This window comes from Petromyzon marinus, chromosome 85, assembly GCF_048934315.1.
Source record: "Petromyzon marinus isolate PM22_M1 ecotype Great Lakes invasive population chromosome 85, UKy_Petmar_22M1.pri1.0, whole genome shotgun sequence".
NCBI lineage: Eukaryota > Metazoa > Chordata > Hyperoartia > Petromyzontiformes > Petromyzontidae > Petromyzon > Petromyzon marinus.
The window spans coordinates 561,129-584,783 of NC_133750.1; the positions used below are offsets into that span (position 1 = coordinate 561,129).

The 23,655-nt window shown below is 47.0% G+C and overlaps 1 protein-coding gene across 1 annotated transcript; it reads left to right on the top strand.

The window, feature by feature from the left end:
- Positions 1 to 873: 873 nt before the first annotated feature.
- Positions 874 to 22,875, top strand: LOC116957747 (tripartite motif-containing protein 14-like). Its single transcript, XM_032980083.2, has 6 exons — positions 874 to 1,861; positions 14,674 to 14,769; positions 15,744 to 15,977; positions 18,142 to 18,164; positions 18,309 to 18,529; positions 21,978 to 22,875. The coding sequence occupies exons 1-6, from the start codon at positions 1,241 to 1,243 to the stop codon at positions 22,517 to 22,519; spliced, it is 1,737 nt and encodes a 578-aa protein (XP_032835974.2). The 5' UTR covers positions 874 to 1,240; the 3' UTR covers positions 22,520 to 22,875.
- The last annotated feature ends 780 nt before the right edge of the window (positions 22,876 to 23,655 follow it).

Sequence of the window (23,655 nt, forward strand, 5' to 3'; positions counted from 1 at the left end):
GTGACCTTCGCCGCTAATGATAGCCCAAGAAAGTAGCTTATCACTTGGACATTTATTGCAGCCAAATGGTGTACGCGATTGAACCGACAAACCTTTAATATGAATAGTATTGGTCGCGAGAGCCTTCGTGTTCTTTTGACTCTATGTAACCCTATGGGTCTCTATGTAAGCCTCTGGGTCTCTCATAATGATTATCTATGGGTCTCTGTGTAAGTGTATGGGCCTCCAACTGTGGCTTAGGTGTGTGATGGTCTGGTGGTGTACGGCTGTAGTGTAGCGGTGGGGTGCATGGTAACTGTGTGCTGTGTACGTTCGGCTGTAGTGGCGGGTGTGTGTTCGGACACCGTGGCATCACTCACATATTTTCCCTGATTATTTTACGGTGAGTCGTGTTTAACAGTGCAACGCTTAACTCTCTACACGTGAATTTTTTTATTTAAAGCTTTCGTGACTGCAGTAATTCATATTCTTAGTTCTTTCGGTAAAGTCTCGTTGAAGGGAAACAACAAAATAATTAAAATATATATATAAAACAATAAAAAAATTCTCACGACGTTTCGACCATAACACACCTGAAGATGACCGTTTGTGTTATGGTCGAAACGTCGTGAGAATTTTTATTGTTTTATATATTTTATTATTTTATTGCTTCCCTTCAACGTGGTGACTTTACCGAAAGAACTAAGAATATCTCTACACGTTATATGTTTCCCATGCAAAAGCAAAGCCCGAGATTCACAGTGCTTTAACCACTGGTCACGGGTTCGCACAAAACCTACGCCGGCCCGCCCGCATTGCGCATCGCCCAGAGCAACATTCCCACAGAGGTGGCTGGGTGGGGTGGGTGGGTGAGTGAACATTGATCTCATTGCCACGCTCGAGGCTCAGGGCGAGGCACGAGTGTTTGTCAGTGGCGTGGTGTGGTCAGCGCTACGCTATCGACCCGGCGACCCGAGTTCCGATTCCCGCCTGTAGGCCAGCACCAGTGACGACTATCTGAGTCTGTCCTGGGTCTCCCCTAGGTCGACTCGGCCTCAAACGACTGCCTGGTACGATGTGACAAACAGTGCCACTAGGGAGACAATTGCGGTCGAGCGTTGTGCTGGCCACCTCGTGCACTTTGCCAGCCTTCATAGGTGCTCGCTAACAGCACTTGCCCTAAGTCTGTCACAGGCTATACGGGGGATCTTTGTCTCTGTGGGTGACAGCATGGTTCGACGCCCACTGCATCATCACTCAGATGACACAGAGGGGTGGTTTCCATAGCGACCTCACACTTAGACGAGGGCGAGGCTCCTCATTAATGCGACGCCTCCTCTTCCTCGACTCTCTCAAGTCGCCCTCTGGCCGCGCGACCGCACAACTCCTCCGCTCCGCAGCGATGGATTCCCCGGCTCCGGAAGAAGACTTCTCATGCTCCATCTGCCTGGAGTTGTTCAAGGTCCCTCTGAGTTTGAGCTGTGGCCACAGCTTCTGCAAGTCGTGCATTGAGAGCCACTGGGCAGTGCAGTCAGAGGAGACCGGGTTCTCCTGCCCCGAGTGCCGCCGGGTCTATTACCGCAAGCCAGAGCTGAGCAAGAACGTGTTCATAGCCAACATGATGGAAATTCTCACGGAAATTCCCATAAGCCCACGCGCGGGGACCAATAGCCCACGCGCGGGGATCAATAGCCCACGCGCGGGGATCAATAGCCCACGCGCGGGGATCAATAGCCCACGCGGAGGGAGGAGATGCGAGCCTCACGGGCAGGGCCTGGAACTCTACTGCAGGACGGACGCACAGCTGATCTGCCCGGGCTGCACGAGCTGCCACAGGAGGCACGACATCGTCCCGGTGCAGACAGAGCAAGAGGATAAGTCGGTGAGCACGGGGCATCCGATCCACGTCCCACTCTCACTGCAACCTCTCCTCGCCCCCACCCCCCCTCTTTTCCTGCTGTTATTCTGGGAGGCACTTCAGCAAAGACGTGAACTACAGTAGTCTTTATATATGTGTTTTTTTATTCGGCACGTTACTAATTTGCGCAGTGAAAAATGATCACGTTTAACACGTCGGCTTTCGCAACCAATGTCATCCATAATAGAGGTTTTTTTGGGTTAGATCGCGTACATATATGTGTCGTGAAAACCCGCCACCACCCCGCACAGCGAACTAGTAAGGGTTGTCACGTGGTTTGTGGTGCTTCATGAAGTCAGTGCAAATTTCGATTGAAAGCTTTCGTGACTGCAAGGATTCATCTTCTTTGGTTCTTTCGGCAAAGTCACGTAGAATGAGAATAAAATAATAAATTGATAAAATAAAATAACGCAATAAAATTCTCACGACGTTTCGGCCACAACACAAGCGGCCTTCATCAGGTGAAGGGACGAGACTGTCTGGAGGACAGCGCTGGAGCGAACAAAGCCACGCTAAGATCGCGACCTTTAAGCTAGATAGACGTCAACAAAGTCGTAATTAATCGCAGTAACAGTTCCATTTCGGATGGTCTGAAATCCGTTTTAGCTAAAGGTCTAAACTTTGCTGTCACACCGAGACACATACCGGTTAATGATATCATTGCCCATGTCGACGTTGCACTCAAGGGCTTGAGTCACATCTCTGCAGACGTAGCAAGATCTGAAATCGCTGCAACCCTCAAAAACGCTAAGTTGCCACCCAGCAACATCAGCACAGATAAACGCTTTTAATTATCTCAATTAAAAAAGAGAGATGATATTGTCGTCCTCTCAGCCGACAAGGGCAATGCCACTGTCATCATGGACAAAACAGAATATAACAACAAAATTCAAGAACTACTCAACGATAGCAGCTATACAAAAATAAAAAGAGATCCCACCAACAGCCTGGTTGCCAAAACGAACAAAATCATCTCTGATTCAACAGCATTAATTGATCAGACCAAACAGTGCTCGTTGAAACCCTCTGCTGCCAGACCACCAAGATTATATGGCCTTCCAAAGATACATAAAGTAGATACACCCCTTCGTCCCACCGTCTCTACTATCAACTCCACCACCTATAAACTGGCACGTTTTCTTGCTGATATACTGCGACCTTTCACTGGAAAAAACACCTCTGCGGTACTAAATTCTACTCACCTGGTATCGACAATCAAAGGCATTTCCCTGTCCCCAGACGACCTGCTTGTCAGTTTTGATGTGGTGTCCTTGTTCACCAAAGTCCCGGTACCTGACACCATCGCTATCATTGAAGACCTGGTTCATCAAGGACTGCATACTGATGTACCCCCCCCTGGTGAGCCACTGCTTAACCAACACATACTTCACCTGGAATGGAACTTTCTACAAACAAAATGAGGGCACCCCAATGGGCTCCCCCCTATCTCCGGTTGTAGCCAACGTATTCATGGAAAAATTTGAAACTGACGCCATCCAGACTGCCACTCTACGCCTGACCTTATGGAAGAGGTACGTGGATGACACCTTTGTCATCTGGCCACATGGCCAGCCTGCTCTAGATCAATTCCGCGGCCACATCAATTCCATACACCCAGCCATCAGATTTACCATGGAGGTCGAAAAAGATGGCAAACTACCCTTTTTGGATGTCTTAATTAAAAGGAGACATGATGGTTCAATGAGCCACTCTGTCTACAGGAAAGCTACCCATACAGATGCTTACTTGAAACCGGATTCCCACCACCATCCATCCCAGAAGAACTCCCTCATCAAGACTCTATACCATAGAGCCCAATGCATTTCCGACCAGGAACACATTGCCAGTGAACTCTAGCACGTACACCAAGCTCTCAGGTCTAATGGTTACTCCGACTACACAATCTGCAAAGCCATCACTCCAGTCATGAAGAAGGATCCTCTTGTGGAGCCACTCAAAACCATCACCTTACCCTACATTGCAGGGGTCACTAAAAATATCTCCAAAATCCTGAATAAACACAAGATTCAGGTCCGATTCAACACAGTACATAAAATCCGTGATCTGGTTCCATCTGTAAAAGATGCTGTTCCAGACATACAGTACCCGGGCGTTTACAAACTAAAGTGCCTCTGTGGTAGTAGCTACATTGGAGAAACCAAACGACATATCTCGGACCGCATCCGTGAACACAAAGCAGACCTAAAACACGGTAGGACCAACACCTCGGCCGTGGCAGATCACTGTTATAATTCAGTAGGCTCACATGACATTGACTTCTCCAAGACAGAGGTTCTCTGCAAGCCATCTGGCTATCATGAGAGATTCGTTCATGAGGCTATCCACATATACAAACACAGAGACAATTTCAACCGAGAAGATGGATTCTGGCTTAACAATCATTGGAAGGATTTGATAAACCATTTCGGGTCTTAATTGATTGTTCACGCTTATGGTGGCTTTCAGACCGCATCCATTATTTCGTCTCCCCCCTCTTTTCCGAACATAGATGGACTCGACCATTTGAATAACTGCCAAATCGCTCTTCGTGGTGGTAACGTAAAAAAAACGCCACTTTTTTCAAATGTTTCTTGATGTGGTTTTCACACCTGATGATGATTGCTTGTGTTGCAGTCGAAACGTCGTGAGAATTTTATTGTTTTATATTTTTATTATTTTATTGTTTCCCTTCTATGTGACTTTACCGAAAGAACCAAGAATATTATTGGCTACTGTTCCCAAAATATTTAAGTTTTTACATTTAACGTCTATGTTTATTGTGTAAATAGAGTTTTACTCATAAATTGTAAACCTCGGTCTTTTCATGTGTTTATAGTTGCTTTATATGATAACATGTTACCTGCCCTGTTCATAATCAGCAAAAGGGTTATATACATAACATTTATTATGAAACGAAAGGCAAAAAACTATTATGCATATATATAAGTACGTAGTTTAATCCTTATTCAGTGTATAGTCGGTGCTTCTTGGCTTGCATCTTGTAGTCATTAAATGGAGCATCTCTTGTCATTGTCCAGCAATAGTCTGCAAGCAATGATGGTCTGTCTCCATTTGCCCTGATAGCGTTTCTTCATTGTTGGAATGTCCTGGTGAAATCGCTCGCCATGCTCATCGCTCACTGCTCCGCAGTTCGGTGGGAAAAAATCTAGATGAGAGTGAAAAAAATGTATCTTTAGTGACATGTTACAACCAAAGCTTTTGGATGCCTTGAGGAGGTTTTCCACCAACTCTCTGTAGTTGTCTGGCTTGTTGTTTCCGAGAAAAAATTGTTGCCCCTAACTGTGGAAGGCTTTCCATGCCGTCTTTTCCTTGCCACGCAGTGCACTGTCAAATGCATCTCGAAGAAGTTCACGAATCTGAGGACCAACAAAGACACCTTCCTTTATCTTAGGCTTCACTTAACCTTGGAAATTTTCCACGGAGGTACTTGAAAGCTGCTCGTGTTTTGTCCATCGCTTTGACAAAGTTCTTCCTCAGACCCAGCTTGATGTGTAAGGGTGGTAACAAAATCTTCCTTGGTTCAACAAGTTGTGGAATGCTGAACACTTTTCCTCCCAGGCTCCAATGACTGTCAGAGTGTCCAATCTATCTTAATGTAATGGGAATTTCTTGCACGACTATCCCGTTCGTAGAGAAACCGCACTACTTTGTGTATACAGTCTGCAGACCAAGCAAGAGAGTAACAACCTTCAAATCGCCACAAAGCTGCCATCGATGTCGGTATAGTTTATGCACCTCAAAAGTAGTTTCATGTTGTCATAGCTTTCCTTAATATGGACTGCATGACCAACTGGAATTGATGGCAAAACATTGCCATTGTGCAGCAAAACAACTTTAAGACTCACCTTCGATTACTCAATGAACAGTCTCCTTTCATCTCGATCATGAACTGTGTTGAGGGCTGCCATCACATCATCGATGTTGTTGCAGGCTACATGATCACCTTCCCTTAAGAAGAATGGGACAAGATCCATTTGACGGTCATGGAACATGGAAACCCTAACATCACCTGCCAGGAGATTCCACGACTGTCGTCTGGAGCCCAACCGCTCTGCCTTACTCTTGGGTAGTTCCAAATCTCTGACAAGATCTTTCAGTTTACCTTGTGTTACGAGGTGTGGTTCAGAGGAGGAGGATCGGAGAAAATCCGTGTAATGTGACCTTGATGGTTCTGGGCCAGAAGTTTCATCCTCTTCCTCTTGCTCGTCTGACTCAAGTGAGAATGATTCTGGTGCATCACGAACCGGCAGTCCTTCTCCGTGGGATACTGGACGTATAGCTGATGGAATGTTTGTATAACGCAGAGTCCACTTTTTCTTCTTTGACACAGCTTTCCCAACTGGAGGCACCATGCAGCAGTAACAATTGCTGATATCATCTGTTGGCTCTCTCCGAATCATTGGCACTGCAAAAGGCATAGATTTCCTTTTTCTGTTTAACCACTAGCAAATATTTGTTGCACAAGTGTTGCAGCATATGTGTGGGGCCCACATCTTGTCCTGATCTACAATTTTGTAGCCAAAATAAAGGTGATTGTCTTTCTTAACCATAGTAGTTATATTGCCATTTTGTGATGCAAAAGTCACTTCACCACAAAAATAGCAGAGGTTATCTATTTTGTTCACACAAGTACGAGGTATCTCTTCTCACTTTGGCTAAACATAAATGTGTCCCTTTGCAAAATCAAATACTGACAAATAAGAGAGCACGACACTGAATGATTTCAAGAGCTGATATAGGGCAATTTGTTCAGCTGAGGGATGTAAGCCTAGTTATGATTGCACCATCCATTACTTCTAGGAATAACATGATGCAATTAATATAATTTATGATGCAATATCAGGTTCAGATTGCACTGTTCATTGTTTTGCTCAAAGAGCAAGTGCTGTCCAAACCCAGTCATAGATGTATTCATAGATCCAGTCAAAGATGTATTTTAGTGATTTCTGGTTTAAATTGAGATCCCTTCCCTTTATAACTCACTTATCCTCCGCCATTCCCAAGTCAAGGGTCGTCGATACTGACCCAGTAGCATATCGTGAACACTAGAGCCAATCAATCATTTTAAGCATCATTTTCATTCTCAGTGACCCAGAATTAGTCAAGTTGGACTACATTTATTTCAGAAGCATTTTGGCTGTAGACCTGTGTAATGTGCAAACACATAGAGACCGTACTCATAGAGGCTTCACTCCAGAAATTCGCCCCTAGCTCTCTCTCTCTCGGGCCCCTTATATATCCTCTTTTCCTTTAATCACCTTTTCCAATGGTTATCAACCATCCCTTATTAATTATTTTTATCTTCCCGCCTCTTCCCTTTGCACCAATCTGATTTAAATGCTCTGTTGCCTTCCAGTCAGATTGGTGTGCGGCATCACCGACAAAGTCGGTTGTCAGTGGCTCTGCTACTTTTAAACTTGGCCTGCCCGTGAAGTTAAGACTTCTGGAATACTACCCCATACACAGACATAGGCTTGGCTACCAGACCTAACCCTTTTCTTGTTCGTGTTTTTGCTTTTTTTTTGTTTGTTGTGGTTGCACCCGATTCAAGAGCCGAACGGCTCACAGGGCTGTACCAAATAAATAAAGTGAATAAAATAAATAAATAAACTGAAACTTTATTACACAGGGATGGATGGACCTAGCCGAGGATGGCTCGTTTTTTTCCGCAGGTGGGGGTAATGTAGTGATTCTCTCACATGATCCCTGGGACAGAGTAATCAAGAAGGCGGGAGCAAAACACTCCATGCTCTGATTCGGTTAGAGCATGGTGTATGCAAAACGGAAAAGAGATATAGGTTTGGGTGAGTGTCAGGTGGAATGGTTAGGCTAGGTGAGGGTAAGAGATGATTGGTGGAGACAGTGCAATAAGGGGCAGGGCCAGAAAGAGCTTAAAAGAGGGAGCGGGAGGTGGAGTTTGGGGTCTTGCGGGAGAAGGCGAGGATCAAGGTGTGGACCCATGCTGTGAAATAAAGACCTTATCTTGCTGTGAAATTTTACCTTGTGGATAAAGAAAAGGGCCAGAGTCTTATTTCACCAGTATAAGTTCTAAAAATGTAAGCTCCCCAATTTGCACCCGCACATCGATTTGCCCTTCAATCTCCAATTCATCACCATTTGCTGCCACATATGTGCTGGTGACAGGCGTCAAGCGACAGGACAGTAACAAGTTGAATATCAATTTTGAAATAATAGTGGCCGACGCCCCAGTATCAATTAAAATGCGTGCCTCCACTCCTCCCACTGAGCCCACCACGACCGAGGTCCCTGGGGGCTGCCGCTACGACCAGCCGAGCCAGCTTCTTCCACTATTTGCCCGACTCAGGCCACTGATGAAGAAGCGAGTCCCAACCCTCTCTATGGAATTTCATGACCCCGTTATCCCCGACGCTCACCGATTTAGATGGTACATACTAGATGTCGATGGAGGTGGTGAGAGGCGAGGAGTCCCTAGGTGCATGAGATTAATTATCTAGCCGGGTGCCTGGGGTGTCGCGACATGTCTGATGTTGTTGAGCTGCGGCAGCCAATGATGAGGTGGATGCTCTTGGCGCTGATGGCAGTGGGCCGCTCCTGTACCCGTGTACAATGTGTCCTTGACAGCCGCAGCAGCAATGGCAGGTGATGGGTGGGCTGCGCCGTGGAGCCACTCTCGGCCCCCACCCTCGAGGTCGTTGCAGAGCCATTCTGCTGGGCCCTGTCCACCCGTGGACCACCGCTGATATTTCTCCTAGGAGGCCTCCCCTCCCCCCAACTGCAGTTGCGATGGGTGGGACCCTGCTGGCAGTAGAGGTGCAGGCGCCACTCCCCAGGACCTCTTCTACTCACGCCACCACTCAGGTCCGCCGGTTCAATTCTTGTGCCCGCCAGACACCGGGCTACCTATAAGGAGGTCCGTGCTTCCTCCTGCGCTATGGGCAGTGCAACGCCCATCTCCTAAACCAGGGCCAGCATCCTCTCCATCACCAACTAATCTAGCCCCGCCGCTCCATCCAGCTGAGGGTAAGCCGCCTGCCCAAGCACCGTCAGAGTGCTATGGTAGGCGAGGGGCGACTTTGCTTCCTCTCGCTTGCGATAGTGGAACTTCCTCTTCGCGTTGGATGGCGGGTCAAAGACTTCAGCCATCTCGCGGCAGGTTGCTTGAAGCGTAGCCCTTCGCTATGCCGATATGGCTTTGAAGATGGTGACGGCTTCGTCGTTTAAGGCCATGGGTTGTGTATTCAATGCCTCCTCTTCCGTCTAGTCTAATGCCTGGTATATAGCCTCGAACCGCCTGGTGAAGGCTCCCCACTTATGACACCAGTTGTAATGACGACATGTTCGTCAAGTTATTAGGAGTTTTTTTCGGTCGACATGAACACTGTCTTCAAGCATGAGCTTCGGTTCTTCAGGTACGAACTTTGTCTTCTCTCCAAGCATCGCTTCCCCTTGTGCTTTCCCTTTTTATATTCCTCGAGCCTCCTTTCTCGAATGTTCCCTCACCCTATCTCTCTCAGCCAATCCCCATCCTCCAATGGTTGTCAACCATTCTCCTGTCAGTCAGCCTTCATTTTGCCACCATTTGCGTTTTTATCTTTCCTCAAATAATTTCAATTCTCTGTATCCAGCCAATCCCTTTCCAGGCCCCTCTGTACTTCCCCTTTCACCATCCACCCCACGTGGTCTCTCCCAGATTAGGGGCACCAATCGGAGGTTTTGTGCTGCTTCCTGATTGCCAGTGTTTGCACGCACAGTGTATGCATTAACAAGTATTCTGTTCTGTTTTTGGTCTTCACACGTTTATACGTGCATGTTTTATATTACGTCGAGCACTGTACATTACAGGCGCGTGTCTCTCGATTAACGAGCGTTCTTTATACGCTGAATTCACCCTAACGAGACAACTTGAATTCAGACTCCAGTTGTTAGAAAAACGAGCAAAATGTTTGCTTAGTAGTGTATAGTGTAGTATATAGTGATATAGTGCCGTATATAGTATATAGGGTAGTATATAGTAGCGGAGTGTATAGAGTAATGTATAGTGTAGCATATACAGTAAAACCTTGGATTGCGAGTAACTTGGTCTGCGAGTGTTTTGCAAGACTAGCAAATTTTAAAAATAAATATTGAATTTGATAAACGAGCGATGGTTTTGCAATACGAGCAGTGTACGTATACGCTTTGTCTGCCGAGCATCACGTGATCACAACTGATATACGAGTATTTTGATATACAAGTGCTTTGGATTACAAACACGTTTCCGGAACGAATTTTGCTTGCAATCCTAAGGTTTTACTGTATATAGTGTATAGGGTAGTATATAGTGTAGTGTATAGGGTAATATATAGTAGTGTAGTGTATAGAGTAATGTATAGTGTAGCATATACAGCAGTATACTGTGTATCCCGGAATGGAGTGCACAGTGAACCCCCAGCAGTTTGTAATAATAGGGTTTTACCCCTTTTTTCTGGCAACAAACTGAAACCTTTTTACAAGGATTCATGTCTGCATTAACCACAATACCTGCAGAAAAAATGCAAAGAAAAAACATACTATGATAATATATGATGCATTGTCCTTGAAACTGATTGGTCCACACCAAGGGACGGCTTTCTTTTGAGCCTCGACCCAATTGGTGCTCGACCACATGACGCCAGAAGGCGTACAGCTCAAAGACAATACACTATCAAAGTAATGAGGGCTAAGGAGGTCTAATGATGTAGATGCTCACCCCGAGCCCTCATTACTTTGATAGTGCATTGGGCAAAGGAGGTCTAATGATGTAGATGCTCAAAGGAGGTCTAATGATGTAGATGCTCACCCCGAGCCCTCATTACTTTGATAGTGCATTGTCTTTGAGCTGTACGCCTTCTGGCGTCATGTGGTCGAGCACCAATTGGGTCGAGGCTCAAAAAAAAAGCCGTCCCTTGGTGTGGACCAATCAGTTTCAAGGACAATGCATCATATATTATCATAGTATGTTTTTTCTTTGCATTTTTCTTGCAGGTATTGTGGTTAATGCAGACATGAATCCTCGTAAAAAAGGTTTCAGTTTTGTTGCCAGAAAAAAGGGGGAAAACCCTATTGTTACATTTTGGTACTGGCAAAGGAGGTCTAATGATGTAGATGCTCACCCCGAGCCGTCATTACTTTGATAGTGGCATTGTCTTTGAGCTGTGTGACGCCTTCTGGTGTCATCTGGTTGAGCACCAATTGGGTCGAGGCTCAAAAGAAAGCCGTCCCTTGGTGTGTACCAATCGGTTTCAAGGACAATGCATATATTATCATAGTATTTTTGTTTGCATTTTTCCTGCAGGTATTGTGGTTAATGCAGACATGAATCCTTGTAAAAAGGTTTTAGTTTTGTTGCCAGAAAAAAGGGGGAAAACCCCCCTATTATTACATTTTGGTACTGGCAAAGGAGGTCTCATGATGTAGATGCTCACCCCGAGCCCTCATTACTTTGATAGTGCATTGTCTTTGAGCTGTACGCCTTCTGGCATCATGTGGTCGAGCACCAATTGGGTCGAGGCTCAAAAGAAAGCCGTCCCTTGGTGTGGACCAATCAGTTTCAAGGACAATGCATCATATATTATCATAGTATGTTTTTTCTTTGCATTTTTCCTGCAGGTATTGTGGTTAATGCAGACATGAATCCTTGTAAAAAGGTTTCAGTTTTGTTGCCAGATAAAAAGGGGGAAAACCCCCCTATTATTACATTTTGGTACTGGCAAAGGAGGTCTCATGATGTAGATGCCCCAGCAGTTTGTTTACCAGCTGTGCTGCGTGCCCGCGTGTTTAGTCACGTGGGGGAGGCGGCCACGTGGTGGCGCTGTAATGGGTGGGTGGGTGGATGGGTAGGGCAGTGGCGCTCCATCTCGCATCCCTCCATTGTGACTATGAACCCAGCCACCCTGGTTCGATTCCAAGCCACGGCTAACATCAATGGCGAGTGATGTTTGAACCAGCGGTCTTGCATGGCATCTGCTAAACCCTCCACCCGCGATCATCATCTACCCTTTAAACAAAATTAAATGCAAGGTCACCTGCAAGCACTGTGGTTCTTAATGTGTGGTAAAGCGTTTTAAATGTCATGTTTCATTGCTTTATTCTAACATTGGAATTTGTTTTTTCTCACATTAACCGAAAGCTTTTCAAGAGTTTGAACATTTTGAATAAAGGTGTCAGTTTTTGGGCCAGTTAAAAGGGTAAAACCGATTTCTATATCTTGTTACTGGCAAAGGAGGTCTCATAATATTTTGAGTGCACGTCGATCCTTTCACGAGTTTTCCACTTAGCAATTTTCGCGGAACGCGTCAGCGAGAACACATCTGTACTGTAACGTACAGTGGAATTTATTAAGGTGAAGTGCAGTGTGGCATAAAGAATAGTGTGCAGTAGTGTAGTGTAAGATCAATGTTGTAGTCTGCGCTGTCATTTAGTGCATATAAGTGTGGTGTGTAGGGCATTGTGTGGTCCGTAGTGCATTGCATGAGACGTCATTTGAGGTGTGTAGGGGTGAGTAGAGGGTGAGGGTGGTGTGGCTGAAGGGAGTGTGACTCGGGGTCAGTGTGTTGAGGCAGAGGTGAGTGTCAGTAGGGGGTACGTGTGCAGATCTCGCCACTAGGGAGACAAAGGCAGCCGGGCATAGTGTTGGCCATCCACCGCCTTGTGTCCAGTGTCAGCCTTCATAGGTGCTCGCTAACAGGCACTTTCCACAAAAGTCTGTTTAGGCTAAATGGGGGTTTTTTTGTATATATATCGAGAGCAGAGTGTATGAGGGGCTGGTAACTCCACCTGGCACTAATTTATATCAATTACCTGTGAGCAGGACACTCTAGTGGCCACGTGGAATGTCCAAACGCTCACTGTGGAGAAGGGGCTTACATTCCCTTGTTTGGAGCTGGACAGGTACCACCTGGACCTCTATGCTATCCAGAAGGTCCAGTGGACTTGTTGTGGCTCCAGTCACCATGAGGGGTGGATAGTCCTCGATTCGGCAGGAAACTTTTAAACAACAGGAAAAAAAATTAAGGGGGCAAGGCAGTGTGGAAGGCGAAGTCTGAAGTCCTAGGCTATTGCGGGCTTGCCTTCCCATGAACAGAAGGCAAGGAATTGTGTTTGTGATGGCTTACATACCCATCGAAGATGCACATCAGTGGGGGGATGCTCCAAGGCTGATGAGTAAGATCCCTTTCTCGGACCTCCTCTCCCTGTTGTTGGCTAAAGTGGCCGCTCGGGATAGCATTATCCTGTTGGGTGACTTTAACGCCGAGGTGGGTCATGACGTAGGCACCTGGGCTGGAGTGATTAGAAGGCATGGGCCAGATCAGCTCAATAACAACGGTAAGAGGTTGCTAGACAAATATGCAGCCCATGGGCTTGTGACACCAAAACGCTGTTTATCTGACATTGGAACATTCACACATCATGGATGTATGCCAGGTCCAATCAAGGGCATCTGCTAGACGACATCATTACATAACAGTGAATGTGGGGCCATGACCTTGACTCTCATCTTCCCCACTGACCATCGACTTGTAATCTGAAAATTCGCCAGCCATTTCTCCTCCACTGCCGTGGTGGGCATGCCCATAGAACCTTACTCAAGCCCACAGTGGTCTGGTCTCGGATCGCTGTTGGCAAAAGTCCCAAGCGAGAATGTAATCATCGGTTGCAGCTGCAGTTGGCGACCCCCCACCCCCATCACCAATCTCTACTCACCTCCCCTATGCAACAGCAAATGCTTCCGAGGGCAAACACACGGTGGAAAGCGTCACAGAAACCACGTGTGTGCAAGTGTGTCTCCCTTGGCTAAAATCTTAATACGAGGGGGAATATATATACGGGACTTTTTTGTTAGTATCCAAAATGATGAAAAAAGTAAGAATAGATCTTCTTTGGTTCCTTCGGTAAAGTCACCACGTAGAATGAGAATAAAATAATAAATCGATAAAATAAAATAACACAATAATATTCTCACGACGTTTCGGCCACAACACAAGCGGCCTTCATCAGGTGAAGGGACGAGACTGTCTGGTAGGACAGCGCTGGAGTGATGTCCTACCAGACAGTCTCGTCCCTTCACCTGATGAAGGCCGCTTGTGTTGTGGCCGAAACGTCGTGAGAATATTATTGTGTTATTTTATGTTATCAATTTATTATTTTATTCTCATTCTACGTGACTTTACCGAAAGAACCAAAGAAGATGAATCCTTGCAGTCACGAAAGCTTTAAATCGAAAAGTAGGAATAGATTTTACCTTTTGTGGCAATGAAACAGGTGTTAAGATGTGTTTGAACATCTGCTGTGTTTGAACATCTTAACGCAACTCCTATTATATTGCCAGAAAGGTTAAAACCTATTCTTATTTTTTTGTTCACTAGGGGCACACTTTCCCACACGCCCAGCGACAGAGAAACATTCATCATAGTAAAGCATCACCTTATATCTGAACGAAGTGAAACCCCAAATTTTTTTCAGGTGCTTTTTAGTGCAGTAATTATTTGGTGACTGCATTGAAAACCATCAACTTCCTCCACTTCAAGCGCCAGTTTATTCATGGACGCCTGAAACTCTTCCCCGAATCAGGTCCTCAATGGTGCAGTCAGTGTTCCTTGCCTCCGAGATTCCGAGACACGTCTATTATGTTGACATTGAGTGATTAATATCTGATTGGTTGAAGTTGGTTCATGGGACGTAGGGAGTTCGAATAATCCAGGCATCTACGGAGCAGGAGCTGTCCCCATGTTCATCGCGAGTCCCACTCCATGCAGGAGGAGCTGAGCTCGATGAAGCTGCGACTGAGCAAGAGAGAGGGGTCGGAGATCTCCTTCGTGAACGACCTCGTGGACTCAACCAAGACTGTGGAGGTGAGGGATCACTCTGTCATCTCATGGTCACACTCGGAGAGGTAACCCGGTGTCATTAAAGACTGCAATCTGATACATAACTGCAGCAGGAAAGACTCAACAATGTATGCCACCTGTAGTCTCTGGTATAAAGCCAGGAAACGGAGTCTCCACAACTGACACCTTTTTTTACAAGGAGTCATGTTTGCATTGACCACAATACCCTGCGGTCAGAATGCAAACAAAAAACATAACTCTGATAATGTATTGGCACTGTCCTTGAAATTGATTAGTCCACACCCGAGACAGCTTTCTTTAGAGCCCTTGTCTCACATGGTGTTGGACCAGATGATGCCAAAAGGCGCACAACTCAAAGACAATGCACCATCAGAGTATGAGAGCTCGGGGTAAGCATTTACACCATTGGCACCTCCTTTGCCAGTAGCAAAATATGATAATTGTTTTTTACCCTTTTATCTGGCAACAAAACTAACACCTTTTTTTACAAGGAGTCATGTTTGCACTGACCACAATACATGCGGTTGGAATGCAAAAAAAAACATAACTCTGATAATGTATGCACTGTCCTTGAAATTGATTGGTCCACACCCGAGAGAGACAGCTTTCCTTAGAGCCCTAGTCTCACATGGTGTTGGACCAGATGACGCCAAAAGGTGCACAACAACACCATGTGAGACTAGGCTCTAAGGAAAGCTGTCTGTCTCGGGTGTGGACCAATCAATTTCAAGGACAGTGCCACATACATTTATCAGAGTTATGTTTTTTTGTTTGCATCCCGACCGCAGGTATTGTGGTCAATGCAAACATGACTCCTTGTAAAAAAAGGCGTCAGTTTTGTTACCAGATAAAAGGGTAAAAAAAACAATTATCATATTTTGCTACTGGCAAAGGAGGTTCCAATGGAGTCTCCACAATTTGTGTAATGACTCTCGAGGAGTTGAGAGCGACTGTGATGTCCCATGCTGCCACTGCAGGCAGCAGCGGAGCAGATCAAGTGGAGGCTGAGCAGCAGCTACGACAAGCTCCTGTACCTCGTCTCCGAGGACAAGGCCTCGGCGCTGAGGGCCGTGGACAAAGAGCGCGACCTCAAGCTCTCGGGGATCCGGCAGGAGATTGAAAAGAGCCGGGCAACTCTGGGCAGCCTGAGGGAGGCACTGAGCAGAATCCGCGGCTTGGAGGAGACCGAAGACCCCGTGGAGTTTCTCGAGGTGCTGCCGCGTGCATGACGTGACATGGCTATGGCCCAGACTCGCCCCTTCCCGGTGTGCTTTGTCTGCTGCGTCTGGCGATAAACAATCCCCACCTCTTTGGTGGTTGCTGGTCAGTAACGTTGTAGACCCTCGCTATGCACCCCAACAATTGGAGGGAAGGCCCGATACCAATCAGCTGATACCCTCATGGCAATTGCAGCTGTCACAGTGGCCAATCATTTTTTGACCCCGTGCCCTTGAACATCTGTGAAAAAGAGCATTCTAGCTCAATGGATTCCGCCAGTATAAATAAATATTCTGATTCTGATTCCTTATGGACCATCATGGTGGTGGGCAGGCCCAGATAAAGTTGCGTGGTCGAGAGTCACATGGATGTCATCTGGCCTCTACATTCGGTTTAACGTAGGCTTTCACGACCAACATTATTCATAATAAAGGTTCTTGGATTAGATAGCGTAAGTATAAATGGGTCAACCCTCCACCACCCAATACAGCCAATTAGTAAGGGATTTGTCTTGTAAACAAAGCGCCAAATAGTTACTACTTCAGCCCACCGGTGTGTTGGAGAGTAAATTCACAACGTTTATAATTTTCGTACGACGTTTCACTGGTAATTACATCCAGCATCATCGGGCGATTTACCAGAATAGTGGCCAGAACCTGTATTATGGCCTCTACATTAACTTACATATTTTTCAACCACATAGTTCGAAAAGCTTTCCATGGCTGAACCAGAGGAATTTCCAATCTTGAGCGGATACAATGGGATAATCAGTGCCCAGGAGCGGTCAAGGGATGACTCCTTTATGGTGAACCATGTTTTTGCATGCTGATTTTCTTGGCAATTGCTGCTCACTCTGATAATTTGAAGAGTCTGCTGCTGTACCTGGAGTGTGTCACTTAGAGATCGGCCCCACAAAAATTATTAACCTGCCTGCGTATTTTTTTTGCCATCAAATACTCCCCTCCCTTCATTCCTCATGATCGATGGAGCAGTTGGGAGAGAGAGTGGTGACGTTTCTGTACCTGGACAGTGTACTTATGACCAGATCCATTTTGGCAGAGGAGCTCTTACTGAATCAGTCGAGTGGCATTTTATTTTCATCAGCTGTCTGACGCTGTGTGGAAGCTATCTGACCTATTGCTCAATATGAAGCTCAAAGTCTTCTCCGCCAAATTTATATGGTCCCTTCACTATGCTTGTGAAACTTTGCCAGTTTAAAACATTTAAACTGGCGTGCCTACAATCCCCCCTTGGTTTAACCAGGCTGGATTGTGTGAGGAGCTTAAAAATCTTTGAAAAATTTAGATACGGAGCTCCTCCGGCAGACGAGGCTGCACTGGCTGGGTCATGTAGCCTGCATACCCAGCCACTTCTTGACCAAGCAGCTTCAATGTGGCCAGATAGAGCGGGGTAAATGGGTGTCATCGGCTAGAAAAGAGATTAACTGACGTGGTACAGAAGGAAGTGGAGCTGAGTGGTCTTGCTGATGATTGGTATCAGTGGCGTTAGTATCAGCCTCTATGGAGGAGGATTGTGAAGGATGCAACTGAGGAGTAGGAGGCGGTTGCCCTTCAATAACAATGATGCTAACAACAACGAGTGGAGTGGCGGGCAGATACAATGCAGCAAGTTGATACAGTAGGCACCACAGATGGTGCATCTGCGAGTCATCTGAGTGAGGCAACCCATGGCACCTGGGTCCATCCAGTGACCTCCTGCCAAGGAGCCATTGACAAACTCGATTTGGTGCTTTCATTAGCTGCCATTGACACTTCACGTGACCTCAAAGTGCAACTGGCCTGGTACAAGTACTGTGGGGACATCACCACCACTTCGTGGTGAATGACAGGTGTTCAATCTTGATTTGAAGCTTTCGTGACTGCAGGAATCCATACTCGTTGCTTCTTTCGGTAAAGTCACATAAGTAGAAACAATAATAGATCACGATGTTTTGATCGCCACACAAAAAGAAAGAACCAAAGAGTATGACAGTTGTTGTTTGCTGCAGGTGTGTTCACTTCTTGATGCTAGGTGCCTCTAACAGCCGCACACACTCAGTACTCAGTGTTTAAGGGGAATTTGCTACCACTCACACTGACACTTTGTATTGTGCATTGACTCTCTGCTGCATTTTGTCTGTGTGTTGTCGTGTTTTAGGGCTGCACTCTACACTGGGAAAGGTAGGTATGCCCCATCACACTCACGTTCAGCTCTCACGAATTCCATCGATGCTCATGAAGGACCCATGCATGGTTCTCTATGCTGCCATTTCCCCTGTTCTGAGTCTTTCTTTGATTTCTCCACCACGTCTCCACCTCGCGTAGCTTCGCAAGTCTGGAATGTGAGCAGATGGAGCCAACCGGGCCCAGCACGTTGCTGGAGTTTGAGACAACGGCTGCTCTGCAGGAGCAGATAGACGAGCGCCTGCTGTCGTTCAGAAACTCCGCACTTACGAATCCACCGCAACCCAAACCCACGACTCCTAGAGGAAGACTACCTGCAGTTGCTCGGCACGGCCTCGACAGAGCGAAACTCATCAGTAGATGTGAGTCACGCTTCGTGCAGCAAGGTTGAGGTACAGCGGGAATCTGTTGTGGATAGCAATAATGCTGTGGTTAGGATTGTAGCTTCTTTCGTCGATGATGAGGACGTCGTCATCAGTGTTGATCCTGTGTTGTTGTTGATGGAAGAACATACAAACTCCCCATATTCACTCAATTTCATTCACTCACGCTCTCACACTAACTCACTCGGCTATTCAAACTGTAAAACAGGGGAGAAAACATAAACTCCACTTACTCAATGACACACTCACTCTGCCTCACGCTCTCATGATAGTTATGGTGGAAGTGGTGATGGTGGTGGCGACTGGCAAAAACAACCCCCTACCTCCTTAATAGTGCTGGTCGGTAATGCTGTGGTGACTGAGAGCAATGCCATTGGTGGGAGGCCGATCACAGTTGGCTGTTCCCCTCATTGCACTCGCAGCTACCACAGATGCCCACCGTGGGTTCTGGATGGGCCAGAGGGCCAGGTAACCCCTCCACCTTCATCCCAATCACCACAAAACCACGAATAACAGAGATTAAGCTAAGTTAGGGATGGAGGCTCCTGGCCAAATCTCCTGGCCAAACCTCAATTCCGTGAGCCAGGAGACTAAAGCCACACCCTCCAGACACAGCAGGAAACATGGAGTGGCCCCATGGAATGTCCGAATGCTCACTACAGAGGAGAGGCTGCAATTCCTCTTTCAGGAGCCAGAACGGTATCGCTTGCACCTCTGCATAATACAGAAGGCCGAGTGGGCTGCTTCTGGCTCCAGTCACCATGGGGGGTGGACAGTCCTTCACTCGGGGGAGGAAACTGCCGAACAGCAGGGAGTGGCGTTCCTACTGAACAAAATAATGAATGGGATGTGTGGAGCGCGGAGGCATCGTGTGGAAGCTGTGAGTCCCAGGCTTACTGTGTATACACCTCCGCATCAACTGAAGGTGAGAAATGGTGGTGGTGGCTTACGCCCCCACAGGAGATGAACATCAGTGGAGGGATGCAGGTGTAGTGAGTTACTTTGGAACCACTATTCAGGAGGCAACAAAGTTTATTCTACATTACGTAACACCGTTACACACGGGACTACAATACACCTGACTCTTACACTCGTTAATACACGGGACTATAACACGCCTATCTCTTGCGCACACGGGATAACTATAACCGTGTCAGAGCAGCCGATGTGCTGTCTGACCCACGGTGTTAGAGACGGAGATGAAGACGAATACGTTGCATTTGGGTTCCACTTCACCTGCAGACAGCCCAGATATGCGATTGGGGTCCCCCTCTTATCCCCTCGGCGCGACCTGGCTCCACCCTTGGCCGTGCCCCCCTCTGGAACATTCTCGAAGGTTCCAGACTACCTTGCACGTGCCACCTGCCCGGCTCCGCCCTTAACCACGCCCCAGAAGATTCCCGGCTACACTTCCCGTGTCCCCTCGGTTACCTTTTCCCCCCACTCCTCATCCCGGCCCATCACCTGCTTCATCCGATGCCAGGGTGACTCGTGCTCACATGCCCCACCCTGCTAGCAGCCCTCACCACACTCCCCAGTGACCAAGTATGTGGCAATCATACTCTTTGGTTCTATTCGGTAAAGTCACGTAGGTAAAAAATAAACAAAACTCACGACGTTTCGGCCACAACACAAGTGGCCTTCATCAGGTGAAGGGACCAACCTGTTCAGAGGACAGCGTTGGAGTGAAAAGAAGTCAAGCGCAGGTCGCCTCCTTTAAGCTGCGAGTGGGTAAACAGAAAAGGCCACTTGTGTTGTGGCCGAAACGGCGTGAGTTTTCTTCTTCTTTGGTTCTTTCGGTAAAGTCATGTAGAATGAGAATAAAATAATAAATTGATAAAATAAAATAACACAATAATATTATAATAATAATATTCTCACTGTGAGAATTCTCACAGTGAGAATTCTCACTGTGAGAATATTATTGTGTTATTTTATTTTATCAATTTATTATTTTATTCTCATTCTATGTGACTTTACCGAAAGAACCAAAGAAGATGAATCATTGCAGTCACGAAAGCTTTAAATCGTCGTGAGTTTTGTTTATTTTTTTTACCTACGTGACTTTACCGAATAGAACCAAAGGGTATGGATCCTTGCAGTCACGAAAGCTTCAAATCTAGAAATTCTGTGGCAATTACTCGCTGCACTGGCGGAGTGGCTGGTATTCCCTATTCTGTCGGTAGGACTCATTGGCCTCTTTCTGCTAGCACCCGGTAGAATGCCCCTAATGACCCACTGTATGGTACTGCATGGTGTGCTAGCCTCTGCACCCATATTTCCTTGTTTTACAGCACTTAGCGCTACGTGCCGTTGTGATCCATTTTACATCACTACACAGGCAAGACTGATGAGTCAGATGCCTTCTAGGACCTGCTTCAGGTGCTGGCTGAAGTGGCCCCTCGGGAAAGAGTCATGCCGTTGGGTTACTAATTCGCAAGTGGTGATGTACGCACATAATGTAGGCACATAATTAAAGGCCAGATCAGCTCAATAAAAATGTCAGGAGGCTGCTAGACTTCCGTTCAGTCCATGGGCTTGTAATCACCAACAAGTTTTGGGAGCAGAGGTCTCCAAATCAGCTGAGCAGCATCATCTTTTTTTCAGGTGCATAATCCTCTTGTGTGGAAGCGACCTTGTCTGTCACTTCATATAAAGCTCCAGGTGTTCTCAGCCACAGTTATTTCCTCCCTTTATGTTTTAGAAATGTGAACCTCTCTAATGGAATATCTGCACCGGTTTGAAACATTCAGGCTGGCCTGCATACATTCCATCCTTGGTTTCACCAGCCTGGATTGTGTGATGAGCTCACAGTAACCTCGTTCAGCAGGCTGTATTTGCTGGGTCATGTAGCCTGCATGCCCAGCCACTGAGTCCCCAAGCAGCTGGAGAAGAAATGGACTGATGGGGTACAAGAGGATGTGGAGCTGATTGGACTTGCTGTAGACAGGTATCAGTGGTGGAGGAGGCTCATGATGGATGCTAAATTGTAGTTGAAGGCAGTCACCCTCCAGCAGCAGAGGGCAGAGGTGTGAATCTCACAACAATGAGCAGAGCGCCAGGTGGATAAAATACAGTAATTTGGCAAAGTAGAGGCACCGGTGGGAATCTGCCAGTCATCTCGATCAGTCATCTCGGTCAGTCAACCAGTGGAAACTTGGGTCTGTCGTGTGACCTCCTTCCAGCATCACGTGGCCTCAAAGTGCACCTAGCCTGGCACAAGCCCTGTGGTGACGTCACTGCCACGTCGTAGCGAATGGCAGTTGTACGTTTTCCTGCATTCTGCATTATGTGAGTGAGAGTGTTGCTGATGGTGTTGATGGTGTTGATGATGTTAATTTTGCTGATGGCGATGGTTATTTTGCTGGTGGTGATGTTTCTGCCGATGGTAATGGTGATGTTGATGGTGGTGATGTTGGTCTCCCAGATGGATGTTCACCGACTTTTGACACGAACTCAGCCCATAACCTGCTCCAGATTTCCCCGGATCTCAGGATGGTGGCGGTGACCCGCGACTCCCAGCGCCACCCCAATCACCCCCTCCGGTTTGAGTTCTGTCCACAAGTCCTGTGCTGCGAGAGCTTCTCGTCGGGTCAGCACTACTGGGAGGTGGACCTTGGGAACAAGAGCCAGTGGTGTTGGGTTGGAGCCGCGTACGGGACGATCCCACGGAAAGGAGACAATGCTGCATGCACCCTGGGAATGGGCGATGAGTCTTGGTGCTTAAAGAAAGATGGCACCCGCTTTTCAGTGAGTCACGGTGGAGTGGAGATCCCAGTAGAGGTGAGGGAGCCTCTCCGCAGAGTCGGGGTTCTTCTGCACTGGGAAGAGGGGCTCCTGGAGTTTTACCGAGCAGACTCAATGCAGTCGCTGCACGCAATTCACTACCGGTTCATTCTGCCTCTCCACCCCGCACTGGGGGTGGGGGGTGATTCCATGAGGATCATTGATCTGAGTTGTGAATCCTGAGGGTAGAGAGCGACAGAAATCCAAGAAACAGAATGGAAGTTAGAGGGGTGAGGGGGAGGGGTGGTGACGGTGGAGGGGTGAGGGGAGGGGTGGTGACGGTGGAGGGGAAGGGTGAGGGGTGAAGGTGGAGGTGAGCGTCGGATAGGGATGGTTTAGTTTTATTTGTAAGTTGTTGGGTGATTTGTTTGCCTTTCCTGTACTTTGTATTGGTTATTGTTGTAATGGTTTTACCCGCCCCAACAAGACATCTATTAAAAAGAGCTGTAAAGCTCATCGGATTCATCTAGTATAATATTCTGATTTCGACTCCGCTGGTGCAGGCGTTTGAATTATTTTAATAAAATGTGAGGAATCGGCCCAGCTGCGTGGTGTGATCCCTGCTTCAACTGGACTGTTTGGCGTTGTCACCAGTGCAAACCTAACCATATCCTGTATAATTTCTACTTCTGTATATGTGCACCAGAGGGCATCACGTCGCATTGTACTTTACAATCTGTAGTACTATAGACAGCTGCAACCCAACACCACTGCCCCGTGTTCCCGAGGTCCGCTTTCCAGTAGCGCTGACCCGACAAGATGCTCTCGCAACACAGGGCGTCACGTATCCTTGAATTGTACAACTTGTACAAGTGTATGTGGGCACCAGATGGGTGGGAAGAGTGAGGGTGGGGTGATCCTCACCACCGACCAAGAGGAGGGGTGGGCGCTTGGCCAAGCCTCGCTGGAGGTCGTTAGACTGTGGTGCGGCCTGTTCAGCACGTGGCCAGCCTGTCCTTGCCTGCGCACACTGCTTCTGAGAAGTTTCCTCAATGTCTCCACAACGACCAGGAGCTGCTCTTCCAGCTCTCCTCGTTACACCTCTCCACCAAGCCATTAAACTAGGGGTTGTAGGGGGTGTGTAAATATTTGTTTAATAGACAACAACCGCCCTATTTTTCTCATAAGCTCTGCAGTGAATTGTCCCTCTTTCACCCAATAGCTCCTATTGGACTTCTGTTCCATTAGAGCTTCTGCCACCTCCATTGTCCCTATAGATTTCAATATTTTCGCATCTGGATAACGTGTTGCGAAATCCACCATTGAAATAGTGTAGGCTTATAATTGATATTTACCCAAGGGAGCCTTCGGCATCTGGC